The sequence below is a fragment of the Kwoniella dendrophila genome, chromosome 8, assembly GCF_036810415.1.
Source record: "Kwoniella dendrophila CBS 6074 chromosome 8, complete sequence".
NCBI lineage: Eukaryota > Fungi > Basidiomycota > Tremellomycetes > Tremellales > Cryptococcaceae > Kwoniella > Kwoniella dendrophila.
Window position 1 is genome coordinate 892501 of NC_089483.1, and position 21166 is coordinate 913666.

Genomic DNA, 21166 nt, shown 5'->3' on the forward strand with positions numbered 1-21166 from the left:
CTCGCAATTCTTCTGTAGACATCACATCCTCTCAAATACCAGCTGTAGCTGAACCTCTGAAAAGGAAGAGAGGTCGACCGCCAAAGAACAGAGAGCAAGTAGAAGCGCAACATAACAACAATGAAAGTACACCGTTAGCTGTACCTACAACAGAGAGGCCGGGTAGAAAACCGAAGATACTGATCCAAGACAACGATAAAGTACCTGGAAATGTTGTTTCTGCAAACGTGAATGCGCAATCAGTCAAGAAAAAAAGGAGTCAAAGAATATCGTCAGCTGCACCCATCACCAAGAAAAGGGTTACAAAACCAGGAAATCAGGCTAAAGATGATAGTCAAGAAGCTGTAGTGGCTGTGGAACAAGTGCCCGAAAATTCAACTGCTCCAGTAGCGAAGAAAAGAAGAGGAAGACCACCTAAGAAGACGAAAGAAGTCGATACCGTTCTCAAGGAGAAAACATCAAATTCTGACTCAGAGTTGCCAGAACTACCCGATGTAGAATATACTCAGCCATATAAAATGAAGACTCGGTCATCTAGTGCAACCACAAATACAAGACCCAGGCGACGTAAAGCACCAATCAAAGGCTCAGGAGCGCTTAGAAGTCCAACTCCAGAGTTCTGGAAACGGTTCAATGCAAGGGAGAAGAGAACAGTACATGTGGAAGACAACACAGAAGATATTTTCAACATTATTCAGAAATCCGAATCCATTTTGCCTCCCGTGAATGAGGAAAATGACGAAAGTGACGAAGAAGAGGATGATGATACCATCAAATATACTCAGATACCTGACGGGTAAGTCAACATTTGATTCCTTAAATTTTGTTTGTGATTCACTTAATGAATTTGATTCTTTCATTTCGAAAAAAATTAGTCTGAAAGTCGGTGATTCTATTCTCGTTCACAAGAAAAGCTACTGGTGGCGATCAAAGCTAGTTGAATATATCCCTGCTCAAATCAACAAGGGCCGAGGTAGGCAGGCACAGGCTCGGTATATGGTAGAAACTACCTGGGGAGAGATATTAAACGTTATATATATGGATATCATCACCATGAACGATACGGCGATAGCAGACTGCAAAGTAAGTTCGATATATGCTATTCCATTGGAGCTTTCTCTTAAAAGATGTCTTTCACTTCAATGCAAACGCGTACTGACGGTTTCGGATTTTAATCATAGCTTGGATATCGCAAAAACAAGATCAAGATTTACAGATGCGATGCAGCTACTCGTGCTCCTTCACCGGTACCTATACCTCCCTCGGATACTCAATCTATACACTACTCACGATTCAGAAAACTTCCTCGTTACGTTCAGCTATACAATATACGACCACATCTGCAGCAGATCCTTTTGGACGAATACCTGCCAGCTAAATGGAGAGCGGATGAATACTTTTCTACATCATCTCGAAGGGAAAGCCTGAACTCAAAAGCCAGGTATGGTGAAATCGATGAGGAAGAAATTTCGGATGTCTTCATACCTGAATTAGTAAGATGGGCTTTAAGAGCAGAGGGAAGAACAGATCCAACGGTAAGCAATATTTCAGGCCAGTTATCTGGTGTTATTATATTTCTCCGACTATATTGCTAACATCTGATTCCACAGCCTCGTCAAGGTGAACCTTCGAGACCAACGGGAACCAATAGATACGAGGCTCTGTCAATCCCTCAAAAAATAGAATATATCCACAATGTTCTTCTCCCTGAAGCTATTATCGAGTTGACCCTACGCTCAGTAGATCATGACGAAATTTTAGCAGCAAATCAAGAGTCGCCAGAGGAGGACGAAGAACTAGTTCCAATAACGGTGGATACTGAGGGCGATCCTGCTTCTTCTCCATTAACATCTTTACCATCTCTACCATCCTCACCAAGCAATGCACCCAGAATACCTAATGCAATTCCATCGTCAACACAAATGACAGGTTTATCCGCGATTACCGATACTTTATTGTCATTAACGAACTCAGTTAATACTTCCACCAATAACATGTTTCCATCATTGAATATCACGGATTCTGAAGGAGCAAACTCTTACAAGATGTATGGAAATGCAATAAAATATTTAGAAAAAATGAGATCGAAAAATCGCGAAAAGGATTTTGAATTTAGATGTAATGAATTGAATTCAGCAAAAAGGATGATGAGAAAGAAATTGAATTTACCTGAAGAAGGTATGGAAGAGGAACCGAGAATAGATAATTCAGACTTGGCGGGATCAGGAAGAAGAAGATCATTGAGGAGGAAAAGTCTTAAATAATGATGATGATGATGATGAAGATAATGAACGTAAAGACCATTAATGATATTAGATGAAGAAAATAACGAATATCAATGAAATAAGACACATATAATAACGATACTGAAAATGTTATCAAGTAGTATGAGAAGGAAAAACAAGAAGAGTAGTGTGTAACAAGCTACCAATCTTTCTTTTGGAAGAACGAGATCTAAAGATGATAGTGGATGATTGAGAAACTCATCATTGGAATATCATGTTTCACTCGATATATAAAGTTATCCCATATTATAGACCTTTGAGTCTAAGCAAGATCAAAGAAAAGAGAAGATGGATCGATGGAGATTGTTCTAGCGGATTTTATCTATTGTGAATGTTGTATATTAAATGAATTTACTTGTATGTGTATACAATTCTATAGATTAAAAAGATGCATATATATTCACATGAAGCGAATATCAGATATATGAAGAACCTCGTGATTCAAGAGATTCAATTGATTGTTGTCAAGGTTAAATCGACTCGGTCTCTTTTGCTTAACAATCATAAGATACTACAACAAAGATCGATAATCCGTTTATTATTTTGCAATTGCAACTCAGTTTCTGAAACCATTAATACATTTACCTTGTTCATTGATTGAACAGATAAAGGAATAAGAAATAACCTCAAAAGGTATTTTTCCTGTAATCTCTCAATGACACGATGTGGTAAATGTCATTTCAGTCAAAACAAGGTTGATCAAGAATATGAAGGGCGACTATTAAATAGCTACGATCATACTTGTGGCGTTCGTCCCTTATCAAACAAGTTTCAACCTCAAACGCATTAGTACTTAAACACGCATCTGTATGATCGACTAGTAGATGATAAGCAAGTATGAACAATTAATGCTGTCCTCGCGAAATTGTTTTATAGACTTGTACTTTTTTGATTCGATTCCATGCATTTTTTACTTTTTTATTCCGCAAATCACCACTCATATAAAGTATTTATATATAATAAGCTTTCAAGGTGAACACACATGATTTATCCTCCTTCTTCCGCTTCATTTCTAGTCTAGATTAAGCTAACCTTTTTAAGCGGTGAAGTCGGCAACGTGAGCGTCAAGGACTTTAGCCATCTCTTCTTCGATTTCCTTGGTAAGGACACCACCGGAAAGTTTTTCGAGGAGAGCAGAGTGTTGGGATTTGAGGAGGTCAGTGCTATCAAGTAGAGATGTCAGCTACCGAGTTACCAATTCTGGTTGGGATGGCTATGCTCACAATGATTTTTCCCAAGCACCGATCTTGTCAACTGGGACTTTATCGAGTTTACCGTTAACACCAGCGTAGATCAATGGAGCCATAACTTCGGTAGGCATTCTGTGGAATATCATCAAGGTCAGCGAGGTGATCCAATACACAGCCAAAACAAACTTACGGTTGATATTGAGGTTGTTTAAGGAGTTCAGTGAGACGAGCACCTCTGTTAAGGAGGTATCGGGTTGAGGCATCCAAATCAGAACCGAATTGAGCGAAAGCAGCAACTTCTCGGTATTGGGCAAGGTATAATTTAAGAGAACCAGCAACTGATTTCATTAATTTGGTTTGAGCAGCTGAACCGACTCGGGATACTGAAAGACCGACGTTAATAGCTGGTCTGACACCTTTGAAGAATAATTCGGCTTCCAAGAAAATTTGACCATCGGTAATTGAGATCACGTTGGTTGGGATATAAGCTGATACATCACCACCTTGAGTTTCAATAATAGGAAGGGCAGTGAGGGAACCAGCTCCGTAATCGGCGTTAAGTTTAGCAGCTCTTTCTAAAAGTCTTGAATGCAAGTAGAAAACATCACCAGGGTAAGCTTCTCTTCCTGGAGGTCTTCTAAGTAACAAGGACATTTGTCGATAGGCAACAGCTTGTTTTGATAAATCATCGTAGATGATTAAAGCGTGTTTACCGTTATCTCTGAACCATTCACCCATAGCACAACCAGAGAAAGGAGCTAAGTATTGAAGAGGAGCGGCTTCAGAAGCGGTGGCGGCAACAATGATGGAGTATTTCATGGCATCGTTTTCTTCAAGAGTTTGAACTAATTGAGCAACGGTGGATCGTTTTTGACCAACGGCAACGTAGACACAGTAAAGTTTTTTGGATTCATCGGCACCATCGTTCCATTTCTTTTGGTTAAGAATGGTATCAATGGCAACGGCGGATTTACCAGTTTGTCTATCACCGATAATAAGTTCTCGTTGACCTCGACCAATCTATGAGGTGGGATTAGCGCAAGTTTGATTTTATTTGATCGGTGGAAAAAAGGTATAACTTACTGGTACTAAGGAGTCGACTGATTTAAGACCAGTTTGCATAGGTTCGTGTACTGATCTTCTTGGTAAAATACCTGGAGCTTTTAATTGAGCTTGAGTTCTACCAACTGATTCAATTGGACCTCTACCATCGATTGGGTTACCGAGGGCATCGACAACTCGACCAAGTAAACCTGGACCGACAGGTACATCTACAATTTGACCTGTTCTTTTAACGGTATCACCTTCTTTGATTAATCTATCGTTACCGAAAATGGTTACACCGACGTTATCGGCTTCCAAGTTCAAACACATTCCTCTAACACCTGAAGAGAATTCAACCATTTCTTCGGCTTGAACGTTTCTCAAACCGTAAACTCTTGCAATACCATCACCAATGGTAAGTACTCGACCGGTTTCTTGAACATCACCACCGACTGAAGCACCGGCGATTCGGCCTTCAAGGATGGATGATACTTCAGAAGCGGCTGTTGGGTTGGATGCGATGAAGGAGAGGGAACAATGATGGGGAAAAGTGAAAATCACGGAAATCGGCCGAAAAGCGGACAAACGTGTAATGAAGTGGAAAAGGATAACATCGTGAAGAAGGAGATAAGAAACACATCAATCAGCTTGAAATCTTCAGCAAGTATGTACAAGATAGATAAGGACATACCAGGCTTAGCGGTAGCGTAAGTTCTAGCAGCGAGAGGAGCAGCTCTGGTTCGAGCCTAATAATTGATTAAAACGATATGTTAGCTTGATTTTCTTTCCAGTGTTTGTTTCCACGTCTATCCATTTTCTAGATCACGTCCTCCTATTGATCCTGTTGATGTGATGATGAGATTTTAATCTGTCTTTCTCTCCATGATTATTTGCCATTTGATTCTCTTCTTTGATATCGTGTCCGATTGATGATGATCATCCCCAAAAAAACCAAACAATTACTTACGCTTGAAGCGACAGCTCCTCTGAGTGTGTTCCGGAAAGCGGCACGCATTTTGATGAGTGGTGAGTTGTGTGTTGAAGAAAGAAAGAGAATATAGGGAGAGAGAGAAGAAGGTCTCTTTTGTGAGTTTTAACAGATACTAAAAGTATAGATTGAAGATGGTGAATGAGGGTACGTGTGTGAGTGGGTGAGTGGAAGGAGGAGTGAGGAGTGAGGAGTGAGGACAAGTGGATGGTGGTTGGTGGGAGTATAACAAGTAATAGTGCATCTTAGGGATTCTACGGAGTAAACTATAACTAGGGAATACGGATCGGTGTTATCCGGGGTTTTATTGTGTTTTAATGAGGCGCATCTCGCATCTCACCTAACACAGCGGATTCAAAATAAAACATGAGCATTAGGCCATGATTATCTGACACGCGATTTTATTGTATTTTATCCCATACATACTCTCCAGATTATAGATTATAACATGTTCTCGTTACGAGTACGATCAATGTAGGTGAATCAGATAAAACATCAGATCAAGTAGATAGCAGATATAAAATAGATGTATTGATTGACCTCTATATATAACCATTCTCTAGCTCTGGCGCATATAAGAACATAGATACTGGCTAAAGATGTCAATTCGACCAAGTATAACGTCTGGTAAGCTAATTTATGTTCGAAAGAAAGGAACAGTAACGAAAGAGAAATGCTAATCTCAATTTATATAAATTAGCTTTCGCGAGATTATCTTTATCAAGAGGTTTACAAACCACAGCACCTTTACCACCACCTACAACACCATTACCACCATCTGATATTCCTTTTGCTTCATCTTCATCTTCTTCTTCTTCTTCGGCAATAGCTTCATCAAGTTCTAATGTATTATCACATTTACCACCTATAATACCTTCATCATCATCTTCAACTAGTAATGTAAAATTACCTAAATCAACAAAAGAAGCTTTAGATTTAATCGAATCACAATCAACTGAAAATAAAGGTAGATATTTAATTACAAGATTATATTCAAGAAATTATTTATTACATTCAAAAGATATTTTAACTTTACCACAATTAAAACCAATTCAACCTATTGGTACACAATTAAATTTAACTAAAATTTTAGAATTAGGTTCAAGAGATTATTCAATAAGATCAAATGCCTCAATAGCAAAAAAATTAAAATCAAATATGTCAAATTGGAAAGAAAAAAAATTATCAAATTTTGAAAATATTCCAAAAGGTTTAGTTGAATGTAAATTAACTATATTAGAACATACTAAATCACCTTTAGAAAGAATTTTAAAGAAAAAAAGAAGAAAGGGTTATAAGAAAACCATTGAACATAAACAGGGTTATACGAGATTAAGAGTTGGTGATATTATTATAAACGGTGGAAAAGAAGGAGTTTCATCGATATGATAACAAGAAAGATTTTAGTGATAGAAACATTAAATTAGAGGTATCGCCTTCCAATTAGATCATAGTTTTAGCTATATCGGTGCAATATCATAACCATCGTGATAGTCATATACGCTTGCGAACAGCAATTGATGACATAGATTGTCGATATAGTATACATATATTTATGAATAAAAAATTCAAGGGTATCAAAAGACTGATTTATTATTTAAAGATCAACTCATAAGTCCCATTGTCCATAAGTTATCGTTTCTTTCGACACGAACCACTAAAATATCGTTGACCTTAAACTTAAGCTTTTTATATAGGCGAAATTGAGAGTAATAGAAATACTGAATTATGAGATTCCCTTAACCTATCGTCAAACTGCTCAAGAACATTTTCCTACATGCTTGATATTTATTTTGTCATCTGCTTTTTGACTTGACCAACTACAGTAGAATTGACTTTGGTTGCAAATCTAAGTGAACATAAAGTTTCACCTAAATGAGCTGAAAGTGGTGATAAATTACACATCATTAAAGTCTTACTTGAACCTATTGTTTTAAATTAAAAAATACCAAAATTAGCTATCATGGATCATTATTTATCAAGTAGAAAGGCTTGAAGAAAGAGACTTACCACTTAAACTAGTTTGTAATAATCTAGTTAACGTAGAATTTCTGTATGGTACATGACCACCTTCTTTTCCACTTCCCAATGCACCAATAACATCAGCTAAAGCAGACAATGATTTATTTATATTTATAGTTTCTTTCATTCTATCTTTATTTTCACCTGCTCCAGATTTTTCTAATCTTTCTGAACCTGCTAAATCGACTGTAATATCGTTTCCAACGAAAAATTCATCAGCATCATTTGTGTCTTCAGCTGCATAGACCGAAATTCAAGACTGGCATAAGCGCGAACTTACCAAGATTAAGCATGGCTTCACATTTTTCATTTGTTAATGGATTTTCACCTCTGACTTTTAATGTAAATACTGAATGTGATCTAGAAGATCTTTCATTCATCAATGTTGCTGCTACTGCACGTCTACTTCGAGCTCTGTCAAGTAATGTTGATACTTGTCGAGGGTTATTCAAGGGAACTACATATCCACAAACAGCATCAGCTGAGTTTAACCACTAATAGTTATTCCGCTGAAAAGAAAGCTTACTGCTGACGACATCGGTTACGCTCACTTTACCGTCAACAGTTTTGATTTCGTGTTTTTTGGTATCAAATTGACCATTACCGAGAAGATCATTGATCTGGGGTTTGCATTAAAAAAAGGCTTCAGCTGCAGTTTTACCGTGATCACCAGCTGATGTACTTACCACTTCATTGTAGACTTCCAAGAATTGACCTTCCATTTGGTATTTCCATCCTCTATCTTTGAGACCACTTGATACAGCAAAAATCATGTCAATTGCTCTAGGGATCATACCAGCTTCATGCTCATTCTGCTGATTTTCCCGCATCAGCTAGACTTCTTCCGAGACTCGTCAACAAGCTAGCTTACCTGACCACCTTCCATTGTCCATGATTTACCTGAACCTGTTTGACCATATGCGAATATACAAACCTATATCCAGATTTCAGCTAACTTCTGGTGATACTGATTTACAGCTGCAGAGACGACTCACGTTATAGCCGTCTAAAACAGATTGAGCCAACATGGAGATTTCCTCAAATACTTCTTTCTGACCAGCTTGAGGAGCAAAAATCTGCCATAATCACAGATCAGCTATTTGTATTGCTGGATACGTACTATACAGCTTACCTTATCGAAAGTGAAAGGATATTCTTGTTCTCTTGCTTGACCAGTAGCTGATTCAGATCTACTTTTCACTACAATTTGTGATTGACCAGTTTCTTGAGCTGTTCTTTCATCTCCATAATCTATTTCAGCAAGTGCTTCAGGTGATGAAGATTCATGTGCTAATCGAATCACAAATATAAGCTCATTCCGATTGTACAGTCAGAAATAGACAGATACTTACCAAGAGCAGGTCTTACACGAGCAAACACTCGAATATTACCTATATTGAACAAATGCATTATATCAGCTATCATACCTTATTAATTTGATACACAGGCGTTGTCGAGCTAACCTTTCAATTCTTGAACTTGGTTGTGTAATTTTCTTCTTATAGTTTCAGCATTTCTCAATTCTTCTTCAATTTCAGCTATTCTTCTATCTCTTTCTAATTCAGCTTCTTTAACCTTTAATTCAGCTAATTCTTCAGCTTTTTTAGCTGTTTCTTGCCCGATAGCTAGTTCAGCTTTCATACTTGATACATTGATTGTAGCTCTTTCAACTTCAGCTTGTACAATATTTAATTGTGTTTGTGATGCTTGTAACTGCGCTGATAATGTTAAATGTTGTGTTGATTGTTCTGCCAATGATTGCTAAAACAACATCCAAGATTGTCGATCAGTTGTTTCTTATTTTTTACTATATCAAATGACTAACCTTCAATTGTCGTATCGTTTCCCTTTCTCTACTCAATTCATCTCTGCTATCCCTTAACTCATCCTCCATACCTCTCTTTTCTCTATCTTTTCTTGCAATCGTACGCTCCAAATCATCAATTTCTCTCGCATGAGCTGCTCTCAAGGCAGCAAGTTCTTCTGAAGCTGAAGATAAATCTCGTCTAGCTTCTCTTTCGGTATTTTGGGTTGTTTGAAGTAAAGCTTGTAAATCCACTTGAGACATTTGAAGGGATGAGACTGTGAAGTGGATTAGCATTGCAATCAAGCAGATCTTAACAGCTGAATGACATACTTTTCGCTTGTCTAATTAACAGTGACAGGTTCACATGTTAGCTACGTGTAATACAGTTATACCACGACAAAGTTTAACTCACTCTCTCTCCAGCAAATCCTTGAATCCTCCCACCATTCTTTCCACGTTCTCAAGTCTACCATCATGACTCTACAGAGTTCATCAGTAACTACAATTCAATAAGATTAGGTCGACAGCTAACTTACCTTGAATTGAGCTGCACTAGCTACACCACTTCCTATACTCGACTGAGCCGCTAAGCCAGGACTAACACCTCTACTTGTCGCTCTTGCTCCACCTGTACCTATACTTCTTCCTAATGTACTTGTGCTTCTAGTCGTTGTTGAGCTTGAACTTACAGGTGGTCGTTTCACTGTGGTAGCAGCTGTTCTAGCTCTAGTCGTAGTTGCTGTCGCTGATGATGAAGCTGTACTACCTGCACTACCTGTACTACCTGTTCTTCTTGTTGTCGTTGTTGCAGTTGAAGCACTTAGAGCTGAAGCTGGTCTTGATATTGGTTTTCTGGTTGTAGTAGGAACGAATCCACTTGTCGTAGGTTTTCTTTGTGATGTTCTCAATCCATTGGCTGAAGTTGATGAACCTAATGAAGAACCTGATACTGATCGTTTAGTAGGTGGAGGAGCTAACGGTGATGAAGGTAATTTCCTTTTATTGACATTGTTTGATGATAATAATGGTACTGATGAAGAAGATAAAGTAGGTATAGAAGATGATGCTGGTTTGGCAGGTGATGCTAATCTTGGTAATCTTGACATTATTGGGGCCTATAAACAGAATCGTATAAATGAGTCAGCTCAGGTATTTCCCCCAGTGAAAATGAATGGTTGGCTGACTCACTATATTCTCTTGATCCTCAGACATGCTGAGGATGCTCTTTTGATATCGTTGAGCTATGCTGTCAGTATATCTTTGACGGATGATAACGATGAAATATGATGTTGTAATGTTGTTTCCTTTTGTTTTGATTCTTTTGTTGACATTCCATTTTTAGTATATAGTATATCACTCAACGATAGAAGACAGCCGCGTGTAGAATTATATTACAGCACAAATATCTTATTTAGTTAGGTAGCCCATATAGTTGACATGTTATTTGATTCCGTTTTACTCGTGGGTTGTTTTTCCGATACTTGTGATTGATGACGTGGCTATATATAACTATACATCACATATAGGATATCCCGGTTATCACCTTTGATTCCTTATCTTTTGTTATCAATCTTCCAATTATTACTGTAATCTCATTCGACTCGCTCTACTCGCTTCAATCAGTCTCGTAATTATCAAATCCGCTAAAATCAACCAAGCAACTCATTTCCACTCTCCTGTTATCTCATGTTGATTTGGTCTATGGTATTGAGACAGTACTAGCTATAATACATTAACTACTCATATCATACCATATAACTACATATCTTCTTATTACCTGTCGAAACATACAACACATAATCATCGCCTGCCATGCTTAGACGGTGCTCCAACATTCCTCGTTCAGCTCTTAACCTTTCAAGACCTGCAACTAGAGCATTCACAAAACCTTCTGCTCCTGTTTCAGCTTCAGCATTACAATTATCTACAAAAGAAAATGTTCTTTTTGAATTAGATGTTAAGAAAGTTGGACATGAAATTAGAAAGAGAGGTTTAACTAGTGCTATTGGTGCTCAAAGGGAAGGTGGTATGGATAGAGTGAGTTGTTGAGCATTTAGCTATCTGGCTGGGTTTCGGTTTCTAAGATAGCTAATATAGAGTACCTTTTCAGGACACAATCATTAGACTTCTTTACTCTCTTGGTTCTCGTCATGAAGTAGAACGGTACCTTAGAATTTTCACTCAATCTTCAAGTGACGTTACCGCTGGAGGTGTTTTACCAGAAGCTAAATTCGCTGTTCTCAAGTGAGTATAGATAGAAGTACATGTACAGTGTATTGAAACTTTATATTTACTGATTCTGTTTTCTAATAGAATCGGTGGTGCTATCCTCACCAACGAGCTTGAAGATCTTGCCCTTTCATTGTCTTTCTTGAACCGACTCGGTTTATTCCCTGTAGTATTGCACGGTGCAGGTCCTCAGCTGTGAGTTCAGAATATACTCAGCTATATCAACATGCAGTAGCGCTAATAACCCCTATCAGTAACGATATTCTTGAAGCCGAGGGCATTGTACCAGATTACGAAGACGGTATCCGTATCACTGGTGAGTAGCCAATGTAACAACAGTAATATCCACAGTAGCTAATGTTAATCGTTAGACCCTAAAACCCTTTCCATCGCCCGAGTAAGCATCTCTTTTTAATCTTTTACTTTGTTATATCATAAACTGACCATGTTTCCAGCGAGTCTTCCTCCAAGAGAACCTCAAACTCACCACTGCCCTTGAACGACTCGGTACACGTGCTCGACCAATTCCTACCGGTGTTTTCACTGCCGACTACCTTGACAAAGCCAAATACGGTCTTGTAGGAAAGATCACTCGAGTAGATAAAGGTCCTATCGAAGCCGCTATCAAAGCTGGATGTTTACCTATCCTTACCTCCCTCGCTGAAAATGCCGAAGGTCAAATTTTAAACGTCAATGCCGATGTTGCTGCTGGTGAATTAGCTAGAGTACTCGAGGTGAGCTGATCGTCACCATTCTTACGACTGAGCAGCTGACTTTTTGATGATTAACAGCCCATGAAGATTGTCTACCTTAATGAGAAGGGTGGTCTCTATCACGGTGTTTCAGGCAAGAAAATCTCCACTATCAACCTTGATGAAGAATACGATTCCCTTATGAGAGAATCATGGGTTAAGTTCGGTACCAAACTCAAGATCCGGGAAATCAAAGAACTTTTAGACACTCTTCCAAGAACCTCATCCGTCGCTATCATTTCCACCGATATGCTTCAAAAAGAACTTTTCACTGATGCTGGTGCCGGTACATTGATTAGAAGAGGTCACAAGCTTTATAAACAACCTGGTGTAGAAGCTGTTGGATCAACTCAACTTCGACAAGTATTCTCTGAAAGAGATCCAGAAGTCAGTTCCGGTAAACGATCTGTAGCTGAAATCTTTGGTGATCTCAAGAATGGTTCTTCAACAATATACGGTGATGAACCATTTGATGTTGTAGCTGTTGTTTCGCACCCACAAGGTGAAACTCCAGTAATGACCAAATTCTTACCTTCAGCAAACGGTATGCTCAACAAAATCGCTGATAATGTATTCGACGTCATCAAGAAAGATCACAAAAGACTATTCTGGACTGCCAAAGCAGATGATGAAAACAGAGCATGGCACTTTGAAAGAGCAGATGGTAGTTTCACTAGAGCTGGAAGAAGTTTATTCTGGTATGGTGTTTCAGACGTAAAAGAAGTTGAAAGAATTATTGAAGGTTTTGAACAAAGTGGTAGAATCGAAAGAGTTTTCTTGCCTGTAGGACCAAGTGTACCACCTCATAGATTAAATGCTGCTCAAAGTGGTGTTAGAGCTTTTTCAACTTCAACTAGACCTTCTATGTCAACCTCCACCTCAACATCAAGAAGAGGGTATGCTACTTCAGCTGAAGTACCAAGAAAAAAAGTAGCTTTGATTGGTGCAAGAGGATATACAGGACAAAACTTAATCTCATTAATCAACAATCACCCTCATTTAGATTTAACACATGTTTCATCAAGAGAATTAGCTGGATTACCTTTGAAAGAATATACAAAATCTAATGTATCATATTCAAATTTATCTGTACAAGATGTAGGTAAAATGGCTGAAGAAAATCAAGTTGATGCTTGGGTAATGGCATTACCAAATGGAATTTGTAAACCTTTTGTTGATGCTATTGATTCAGCATCAAAAAAAGGCGGTAAATCTGTTATAGTTGATTTAAGTGCAGATTATAGATTTGAACAAGATTGGACATATGGTTTACCTGGTAAGGGTGTTTCTCAATCTATCTAGGTTTAAGCGTTCTCTTTTCTGAAGGAGGATAGGGTAGAAGAAGTATAAAGAATGAGAATAGAAATCGTATAGATAGTAAGATATTACATATAAAGAAGAATAATAGCTAAATGATATTTAAAATAACATGCATTGCATTTGTATTGTATTGCTTTATTACAGAATTATACGGACGTGAAGAAACTAAATCATCAAAAAGAATTTCAAATCCAGGATGTTATGCTACAAATACACAATTATTATTAGCTCCTTTAATGCCACATTTAGATCCTAATCAAATGCCCTCAATCTTTGGTGTATCTGGATTTTCTGGTGCTGGAACTAAATCTGGTGAAAAGGATTCAGAAGGTAGACCAAAGACTGTACCTAAAATTGTGAGTTTGAACATTAGACTTGGATTCAGTAAATTATCCATTATTTCTGCTTTTGCCATAAACAATTTCAAAAATATCATCAATTCATTAATTGGCTAACAAGTTTATTTTTCAATATTTTTAGTCAGCTGAAGATTTAGGCCTATCAATTAGACCATATTCACTTACAGATCACATTCACGAACGAGAATCTCGAAATCACTTATCTTCACTCTTACCTACCGAAACTCGTGAACAATTCAATTTAGCATTTATACCAAATGTTGCACCATGGTTTTCAGGTATAATTTCAATTTTAACTGCACCTTTAAATAAATCATTTAGAGCTTCAGAAATTTTCGATTTATATAAAGAAAAATATGAAAATGAAAGATTAATTACATTATCACAAAATCAAGTTCCAGATGTAAGAGATCAAGAAAATAAACATGGTTGGAAAATGGGTGGTATACAAGTTCATTCTTCAGGTAAAAGAGTTGTGGTTGTTGTGAGTGATGCTTGCTTTACAAATCGATCAAGCAGTATCCTGATTGACATTGTTTGTCTGTTACTTAGGGCACTTTGGATAACTTGCTCAAAGGTGCTGCGACTCAATGTATGCAAGTGAGTGATAGTCATTCTTCTAAACGCAGACACTTCATGAAAGGGTATAATTCTGATCATGCCTTCACACAGAACCTCAACAACTCGCTCGGTTACGATGAACTAGCTGGTATTCCTCTTGACAAACTCTAATAGCTATACGGAACCACATGAATATGCATAAAATAAACCATGTTGAACTACAATTCGACTGTGAAGTAGCGATGGCCAATGTTCGATGATTTCCAGCTGACACGACCTTTTAGCAAACCCCGGATGGCGTTTAGGTATTCTCGATGTGGAAGATGCTTAGGAACCATAATCTATGTCATCTGAACGAAAATTGCTCTTTACGACGTGTCTCGACGAATTGGAAGAATTCCTTGAAAGTCATTTCTTTTAATTGGCGGGAGACATCAGCTGTCACTCCGGCATCGATTTCACAGACTACAAGTTTGATAATCTTGAGCTTTCGGGATACGAATTTCAATTTCCTTTCGTGATCGCAGAATTTGCTAAAAGGCATGATGATACGATGTCAACTCCGTTGTGTACCCTCAAGCCGCTTGCGATGGACTTTTGAACTTACAATTGTTCAGTCTCGAAGATCTTCTTCATATCGCTCCTAAGACTGAAGGGTACCCAATTGCCAAACAATACCGCGTACCCGTTACCCGAATCACCTGGCCTGTTCAAAAATTCGTTGTTTTAGCCATACCTACAGAAAGTGCAGTCGAACTTACTTCGCTTGACACCTTCTAGACATGGATCTCACCTCAGCTCTAAGTCCGTCCACATGTTTTGGAGATAGTAGGGAGAGACGCAGCAGCCGTAACACGCTTGCATGCAATGATTCCTTTGGGAGACCGGGCATCGGCGTATATCCATCAAGTCCATCAGTCGGATCAAGATCAAAAAGCTTTCCGATAAGCTGATAGCGCCGAGTACGGGTCAGATTGCTATCGAACGATGATGGATCCAAAGCAATGTGCCTAGATGGAATCAGAAATCAGTGCAGGTAGCTCGCTTTCTCCTTGAATGCGCACTTACGCCCCGAGATCCCGGAAACAACTTATGAGTGTCCTGGACGTAGGTGTATCGAGAAGGTGACCTGGCGCGTAGACGAGCTCGTTCGACAGTACATTTTTTGATAGCCGGCTGTCAAGAACATTAGTAAATGCGTATTACTCTCATGATAGATGACTGACTTTACCTTGGAGCATCTCTTGAACACCTCGATTGTGGTATCCAAAAAGGCTCGCGCATCTAAGGATTCCAAACCTTGCATGGTGTGCTCCATTACCTGATGTACTTCTTCTGTATAACATGTGGTAATTCCCTTGTTTTCTTTTAAAAACTTCAGTAAGAGCGCTGTGTCAACGCTCTGTAGCTTGTGCCGATCGATGATATCTCTGCTCAACATTATTCGAGCGAGAGAGTCTGGCTTCTCCAGGTCATGATTACCAATGATGTCAAATAGCGGGTGTCCTTCATCAATGGTCGGTCGAATTTCAGGTTTACTCTCGTCTGATTCACTAGGATCGTGATACACATCGGGCACGGTCGCAGCTGAATCGAGGAGGGTTTGGGGCTTATATTCTGGAGGTGGAGATGAAAGACAAATAATGGAGGGAGATCCAGTGGATTCTGTTTCAGATTCTTCGTCACTGGATGAATCGTATAGTGGAAAGCGTCGACTCTCGTCGGTTGATCGAGATTGCTGCATCCAGCGCCATTGTGTCTTCTGGTGATCTTGGGTTTTGGCTCTGAGATTCAATTGCGGTATCACTCATAACCGTTAACGGCTCCTGTTTGAGCTTACTAGTAGCAGCTAAACCTGTTTCTTCCACCTTGACTCTCTTCCTCGGTGGGTTTACAGCCTGTACTGAAGATCCAGAGGAAGGTGATGGTAGTACAGGTTTGATCTCGGGCTCTGATTCGGATGATGATCCGGAAGAGGAAGAGGATGATGTGGAAGAAGCAGGCGAAGGTGATCGTTTTCGACGTTGACCGGGTTTGGGATCAGCTCTTGGTAGATCTTGAAGCAGTAAAGCTTCTGGTCGACCTTCCTTTTCATCTCTAAAGTAGAGCTCTCGTAAGATGAAGTAATAGGAATGTGATTCCCGAAATTGAGCTAGGCATAATCAGCTCAAATCTGCCAGATATATCATTGCAGACGACAAACATTAGGTTCGGAGTCCACTCACCCCGTTTCTTCTTGTCAGGAATATCCTCAAACGATGTCCACGTTTCCTCAATTCCGTGATTCTTTCTATAATAACCGTCTGCCATTTTCTTCTTCAGCCTAATAACGCACAAAGTTGTGTAGGTGTATACGATTAATAGGTGAGATATCTTATCAAGTGTATGGTTGTAAGATAGCAAGCAATATCCAGACACTTACCCGTTGATCCTGCCATTAATTGGATTCGAAATACCACTACCCCATTTAGGAGTAGGTATCCAATCTTCCTGCTTATCATCCCAAGTGGCTAACCCTCTCCTTTCAGCATCTTTCATCCATTCGTCTTGTCCAAAAAAATCCATAACTGCACATCGTGCTGTAAGATGTCGATCTTTAGGCACAGTAGTTGAACGCGGAAAGTAGATCCGCCGATACGTCTTCTCCTTCTTGATCAGCTTGAGCAATTTGAGAGTTAGATCCGCATTCCACCTATATCGTAATATATATGTCAGTCTTGTGATCTCGTGATAGAAGTAGTGATTAGTCGATATGAAACAACTTACAACACTCGTACCCCTGCACCAGAACGATCATTCGACATCTTCTTCCTATTTGACTCTGATCAGACAGGATGGGCAGCAAGTTTGGTTTAAGCTGAAGCAGCGAGATGTTGTACTACAGCCTGAAAAGAAACACTATAAAGCCAAGTATCTCAAATTCAAGGAGTGGATGTTAGGGTATAGTTTATCATTGTCGAGCTTGGACGCTCATGCCCCATACACACACAGCACAGACCGCTGAAGGTAAAGTTATCATTTAGATTATTGTGTTGTCGCACAGTCGAATCTGCTTTGAAGCGGAGCTATCTCAAGCCTCAAGGACAGTAGCTTGTGAGACTTGTGACGTGGAAATTCATATATATAAATTCGACAACATGACATTGATTGATGATGGCAAGTCGTAGATACAGCAAAACTGATCATGCGCGTACTAACTGTTTGATAGATATAAATCCTAAACCTTTAGTATCGAGTTACGTAATAAAAAAGGCAAATAATGTTCATCAATTGGATCTTGTAAGCTAAGTCTGCACATATCGTAAAAACATCGCTACTTGTGTGTACTAGATGATCTCCTCTGATAATCTGAGCTTAAAAATACCTAGGGTTTACGTTTTCTGCTGTTCACCTAACTGCTTCAAAATGTTCTTCGCCAATCGCAGCGGATTCTCTTTAGCTGGATTGATCCTCGTCTTCTCGAAGAAATCGCATAAGTCCTTTGGCCTCATTGTCGAGACAGGCGCACCACTCTCATGCAAGTAGTCAGGCTGTCGAGATAGCATGATTCGGATCCCTAATTTAACTCTCTTACCGCCTTTCGGACCCGTTTTGTTGAAGCTGTGCTCGAAAAGCTTTTCTTCGCTAGTAACGAAACTGAGCCACACCTTCTCAGTAAAACGCGTTGAACTCCATTATGTTGTTCGAAAAAGGTGAACACTCCTCTGCTCACCTTCTGATATCCCGGAAAAGTACTCGAATAGCCTCCTTGATACCGACGGGTAGCGATTTATTCAGGTACACGTTCAATTCAGTACCCTGAGATTTTAAGCTGAGATTTACTTGCCTCGTCAGTCAAATAATGAAGAGCTCCCCAAATGCACTTACCATTTGGGGCATTCCACAGTAAGCGATTTTACACGATCTTTCAGACTTCTCCCCGATGTTCGCTTGATGAATTGCCCAGCGAGTGCGGTGATCCAATGATCGGCTTGAATTAATCGGTTGTTTGCGTTACGATTTTCCGTCTTCCATTGAGCCCAACTTGCAGGACTCACAGCCCAGCTGAGATAAACGAAGTGTGTCGGGTTCGGCGAACGATTCCTGTCAAGACTAAATAGAACGGGACAAACCAAAATGAACAAGACATCACACGAATTGGCCGAATCGTGTGACTTACGCTCCTGCTCGCCACAGAATGTCCAGGATGATTTGGACTAAGTAATCGTTTTCTGCCGCTAGAGGCATGTAGAAGTAATGATCACTCAGGCTGATTAGGGATACGTCACTAACGCAACATACTGTAATTGTCAGCATATATACCGTTTCGAAATCTCAGAAACCGTTGGCGTACGTAGTCTGAAGCCGTCTGCGAATGATCTCCAAGCCCATCTCCATTCTTCCTCGATTCGTTATCCGTTTCTGATAATTTTTCGGTTGTGTTTGCTGTACCCATTTTCGGAGGTCAGCCTTGAATACCTTCAGCGCCTTTCCGCCAGACTTATTGGCGCGCGATAAGAAGCCTTCTGTTGCACGTTGAAGCTTAGCAGGATCCAATGCGCTTTTTGTTTTCAGGTATATTTCCACTTCTTCCACAGTTGCATGTGGGTCAATCGGATCGATCTCATTATCTTTATTTGCGCTTGGTGAATGCGCTGGGTGTGGATCATCGAACGAAGCTATCAACGGCCTCTGAGGATCTCCAAGCGTGGCAATGCCCGATCTAAGCTCGTCGTGTGTACACGCGGTGTTCGCGTTCGTTCCATCGACTGTTTCATCTTCCATTTCGATAGCGTCATCGTCCATTCGACCGGGGCCATCTGGTAAAGCTGATGCAGGATTTGGGACGGTGTTGTTGATGACTGATCTTCTTGTCTTGCTTGGTCTCGGGAACGAACCGAGCTGTGGGGTGTACAAGTGAATGGATTCGGATGAATCAGTATCGGCATTAGACTGAGAACACGTTGATGAAGGTGATGAAGAAGAGGGAGAGATTGACAATCTATTGGATGCATCATCTGAATCTGATTCCGAATTCGAATCTGGATTGAGATTTGCTTCTGGCTGTTGATCCAAATCTTGAACATGCCCGTTATGTATATCGGGAATTTCAATTTGCTCATCTTGATATATATACCCTCTGTGTTCAATAGAAATCGATAATTCTCTAAGCGGTGTGGTAGCTTCTCTGATCTCCTCTTCTATATCAGGGGATGAAGTAGGAACAGCTCTTCTAACTCTTTTACTTGTTGGAGCTCGTACAGGTGAAATAGGTGTATCTGATTGAAATCTTTCGAGTAATTTGGAGATATCCTGTTTAGTATCTGAATCTGACGATAATATTGATATAATAGATAACGATCGTTGTTTTCTTTTTCGAGGTTGACTAAATGAGGATGACTGATAATCAGGAATAATAAGTGGTTGAGGTGTGATATGGGTCTCGTTTGGTTGACATAATTGTTTGAGAATGAAATAGTATGGAATGGCTTTTTGCAATTCCACTAAAAATGCAACATGTATTAGTTGGACTCTCCGATTGATCTCTAGCGATATTATATGATTGTACTGAAGTATAAAAGTCAAATACTCACCTCTCTTTTCCCGTTTCTTTATATCCTCAAATGATCTCCATTTATCTTTTATACCATGATCTTTTGTCAACTTATCAAAATTTTTCTTTAATCTATAAATTCGACGGGTATCCAGGAAAGTGTATTCAAATTATAAAATAAACTGATTAGCGATATCCCTCGAATGAGATATAACTGGATATCATGTGCAATGTATAGTACTTACGCCAAAGCTTTCTCATAGATTGGATCATGTGTATCAACAGTTAACCATTTCTCAATATTCCATTCATCTTCAATTGAATTCCTATAAACGTATCCCAATCTTTCCATTTCTAACATATAAGGATCATCTTTGAAGAATTTTGAACAGAATTTCTTTGATTGTTTCAATTTACCTATAGCTTGAGTAGAAGATTTTGGGAAATACGTTTGAATTGCTGATTCATCTAGTGATATTGCTTCTACCAATTTCAAGATCTGTTCTGCTGGCCAGCTATGAGGCAATCGCTGGGTCAGCTATTGATCTATCGTTATCAAGACAACGGACTAGATTTCGTATGATCGATATGAAGGTGATGATATAGATTCAATGGCAACTCACTTGACTCTAACAGCAGCTCTTGGTCCCATTTCGAGGCTATATTGACTTGGAGGACCAGTTGAAATTAGTATGCTATGTAGCTGTTTATTGTAAAAAAATTTTGTTGAAGTGAAAAGAGAAGGAATTGAAATCCCAATAGACCGATTAGCACAAATTTCATACACCACTCACATGTCAACACATACATACAGCACATACCCTCTCATTCAGGGATTATTAGTTGAGCTCAGATCCATTAAAAGACACATCATCTGTTTCAATATCCTTAAGATGATCATCCACATGCATGAGACCAAATACTTCCCCTAATCTTGGATTTATGGTTAAATGTATAAAAAGAAACAGTGAACATCCGAATAAATGAACAAATGGTATGAATGAGTAGAAAATTAAACTGAGTGTGTTTTGTGAATCAATGAAGAGGTCATATAAGGACAGTTAAAAGAACAACAC

The 21166-nt window shown here is 39.2% G+C and overlaps 8 protein-coding genes across 8 annotated transcripts in view; 4 read left to right on the plus strand and 4 right to left on the minus strand.

Moving 5' to 3' along the window:
• L201_006157 (uncharacterized protein) overlaps window positions 1–800 on the plus strand; it is a gene marked incomplete at both ends in the record, with an annotated part of 954 nt that extends 154 nt beyond the window's left edge. Inside the window, one exon of the mRNA XM_066221880.1 lies at window positions 1–800. This exon is cut by the window's left edge and continues 154 nt beyond it. Within this exon, the coding sequence (XP_066077977.1) occupies window positions 1–800 (800 nt within the window).
• A 253-nt stretch (window positions 801–1053) lies between these two features.
• Window positions 1054–2264, plus strand: L201_006158 (uncharacterized protein; the record flags this gene model as incomplete). The annotated part of the gene is made up of 3 exons (XM_066221881.1): window positions 1054–1083; window positions 1182–1535; window positions 1611–2264. 3 exons carry the CDS (start codon window positions 1054–1056, stop codon window positions 2262–2264), a joined length of 1038 nt encoding a protein of 345 aa, XP_066077978.1.
• A 1057-nt stretch (window positions 2265–3321) lies between these two features.
• Window positions 3322–5534, minus strand: L201_006159 (ATP synthase subunit alpha, mitochondrial; the record flags this gene model as incomplete). Its single annotated transcript, XM_066221882.1, has 6 exons — window positions 3322–3448; window positions 3509–3607; window positions 3666–4495; window positions 4559–5022; window positions 5211–5265; window positions 5487–5534. 6 exons carry the CDS (start codon window positions 5532–5534, stop codon window positions 3322–3324), a joined length of 1623 nt encoding a protein of 540 aa, XP_066077979.1.
• A 572-nt stretch (window positions 5535–6106) lies between these two features.
• L201_006160 (uncharacterized protein) lies at window positions 6107–6896 on the plus strand (the record flags this gene model as incomplete). Its single annotated transcript, XM_066221883.1, has 2 exons — window positions 6107–6134; window positions 6208–6896. The coding sequence occupies 2 exons, from the start codon at window positions 6107–6109 to the stop codon at window positions 6894–6896; spliced, it is 717 nt and encodes a 238-aa protein (XP_066077980.1).
• Window positions 6897–7295: 399 nt separating this feature from the next.
• Window positions 7296–10548, minus strand: L201_006161 (uncharacterized protein; the record flags this gene model as incomplete). Its single annotated transcript, XM_066221884.1, has 15 exons — window positions 7296–7432; window positions 7518–7715; window positions 7810–7986; window positions 8056–8149; window positions 8216–8341; window positions 8401–8463; window positions 8525–8605; window positions 8662–8819; window positions 8882–8920; window positions 8993–9290; window positions 9355–9611; window positions 9667–9677; window positions 9749–9816; window positions 9873–10451; window positions 10525–10548. 15 exons carry the CDS (start codon window positions 10546–10548, stop codon window positions 7296–7298), a joined length of 2310 nt encoding a protein of 769 aa, XP_066077981.1.
• A 600-nt stretch (window positions 10549–11148) lies between these two features.
• On the plus strand, window positions 11149–14728 carry L201_006162 (N-acetyl-gamma-glutamyl-phosphate reductase; the record flags this gene model as incomplete). Its single annotated transcript, XM_066221885.1, has 11 exons — window positions 11149–11373; window positions 11447–11580; window positions 11650–11760; window positions 11820–11881; window positions 11937–11962; window positions 12021–12299; window positions 12357–13593; window positions 13782–13993; window positions 14118–14480; window positions 14549–14596; window positions 14669–14728. 11 exons carry the CDS (start codon window positions 11149–11151, stop codon window positions 14726–14728), a joined length of 2757 nt encoding a protein of 918 aa, XP_066077982.1.
• A 1511-nt stretch (window positions 14729–16239) lies between these two features.
• On the minus strand, window positions 16240–17361 carry L201_006163 (uncharacterized protein; the record flags this gene model as incomplete). Its single annotated transcript, XM_066221886.1, has 4 exons — window positions 16240–16709; window positions 16783–16880; window positions 16980–17249; window positions 17324–17361. The coding sequence occupies 4 exons, from the start codon at window positions 17359–17361 to the stop codon at window positions 16240–16242; spliced, it is 876 nt and encodes a 291-aa protein (XP_066077983.1).
• A 1510-nt stretch (window positions 17362–18871) lies between these two features.
• Window positions 18872–20742, minus strand: L201_006164 (uncharacterized protein; the record flags this gene model as incomplete). The annotated part of the gene is made up of 4 exons (XM_066221887.1): window positions 18872–20040; window positions 20131–20222; window positions 20336–20605; window positions 20714–20742. The coding sequence occupies 4 exons, from the start codon at window positions 20740–20742 to the stop codon at window positions 18872–18874; spliced, it is 1560 nt and encodes a 519-aa protein (XP_066077984.1).
• Between the last annotated feature and the right edge of the window lie 424 nt (window positions 20743–21166).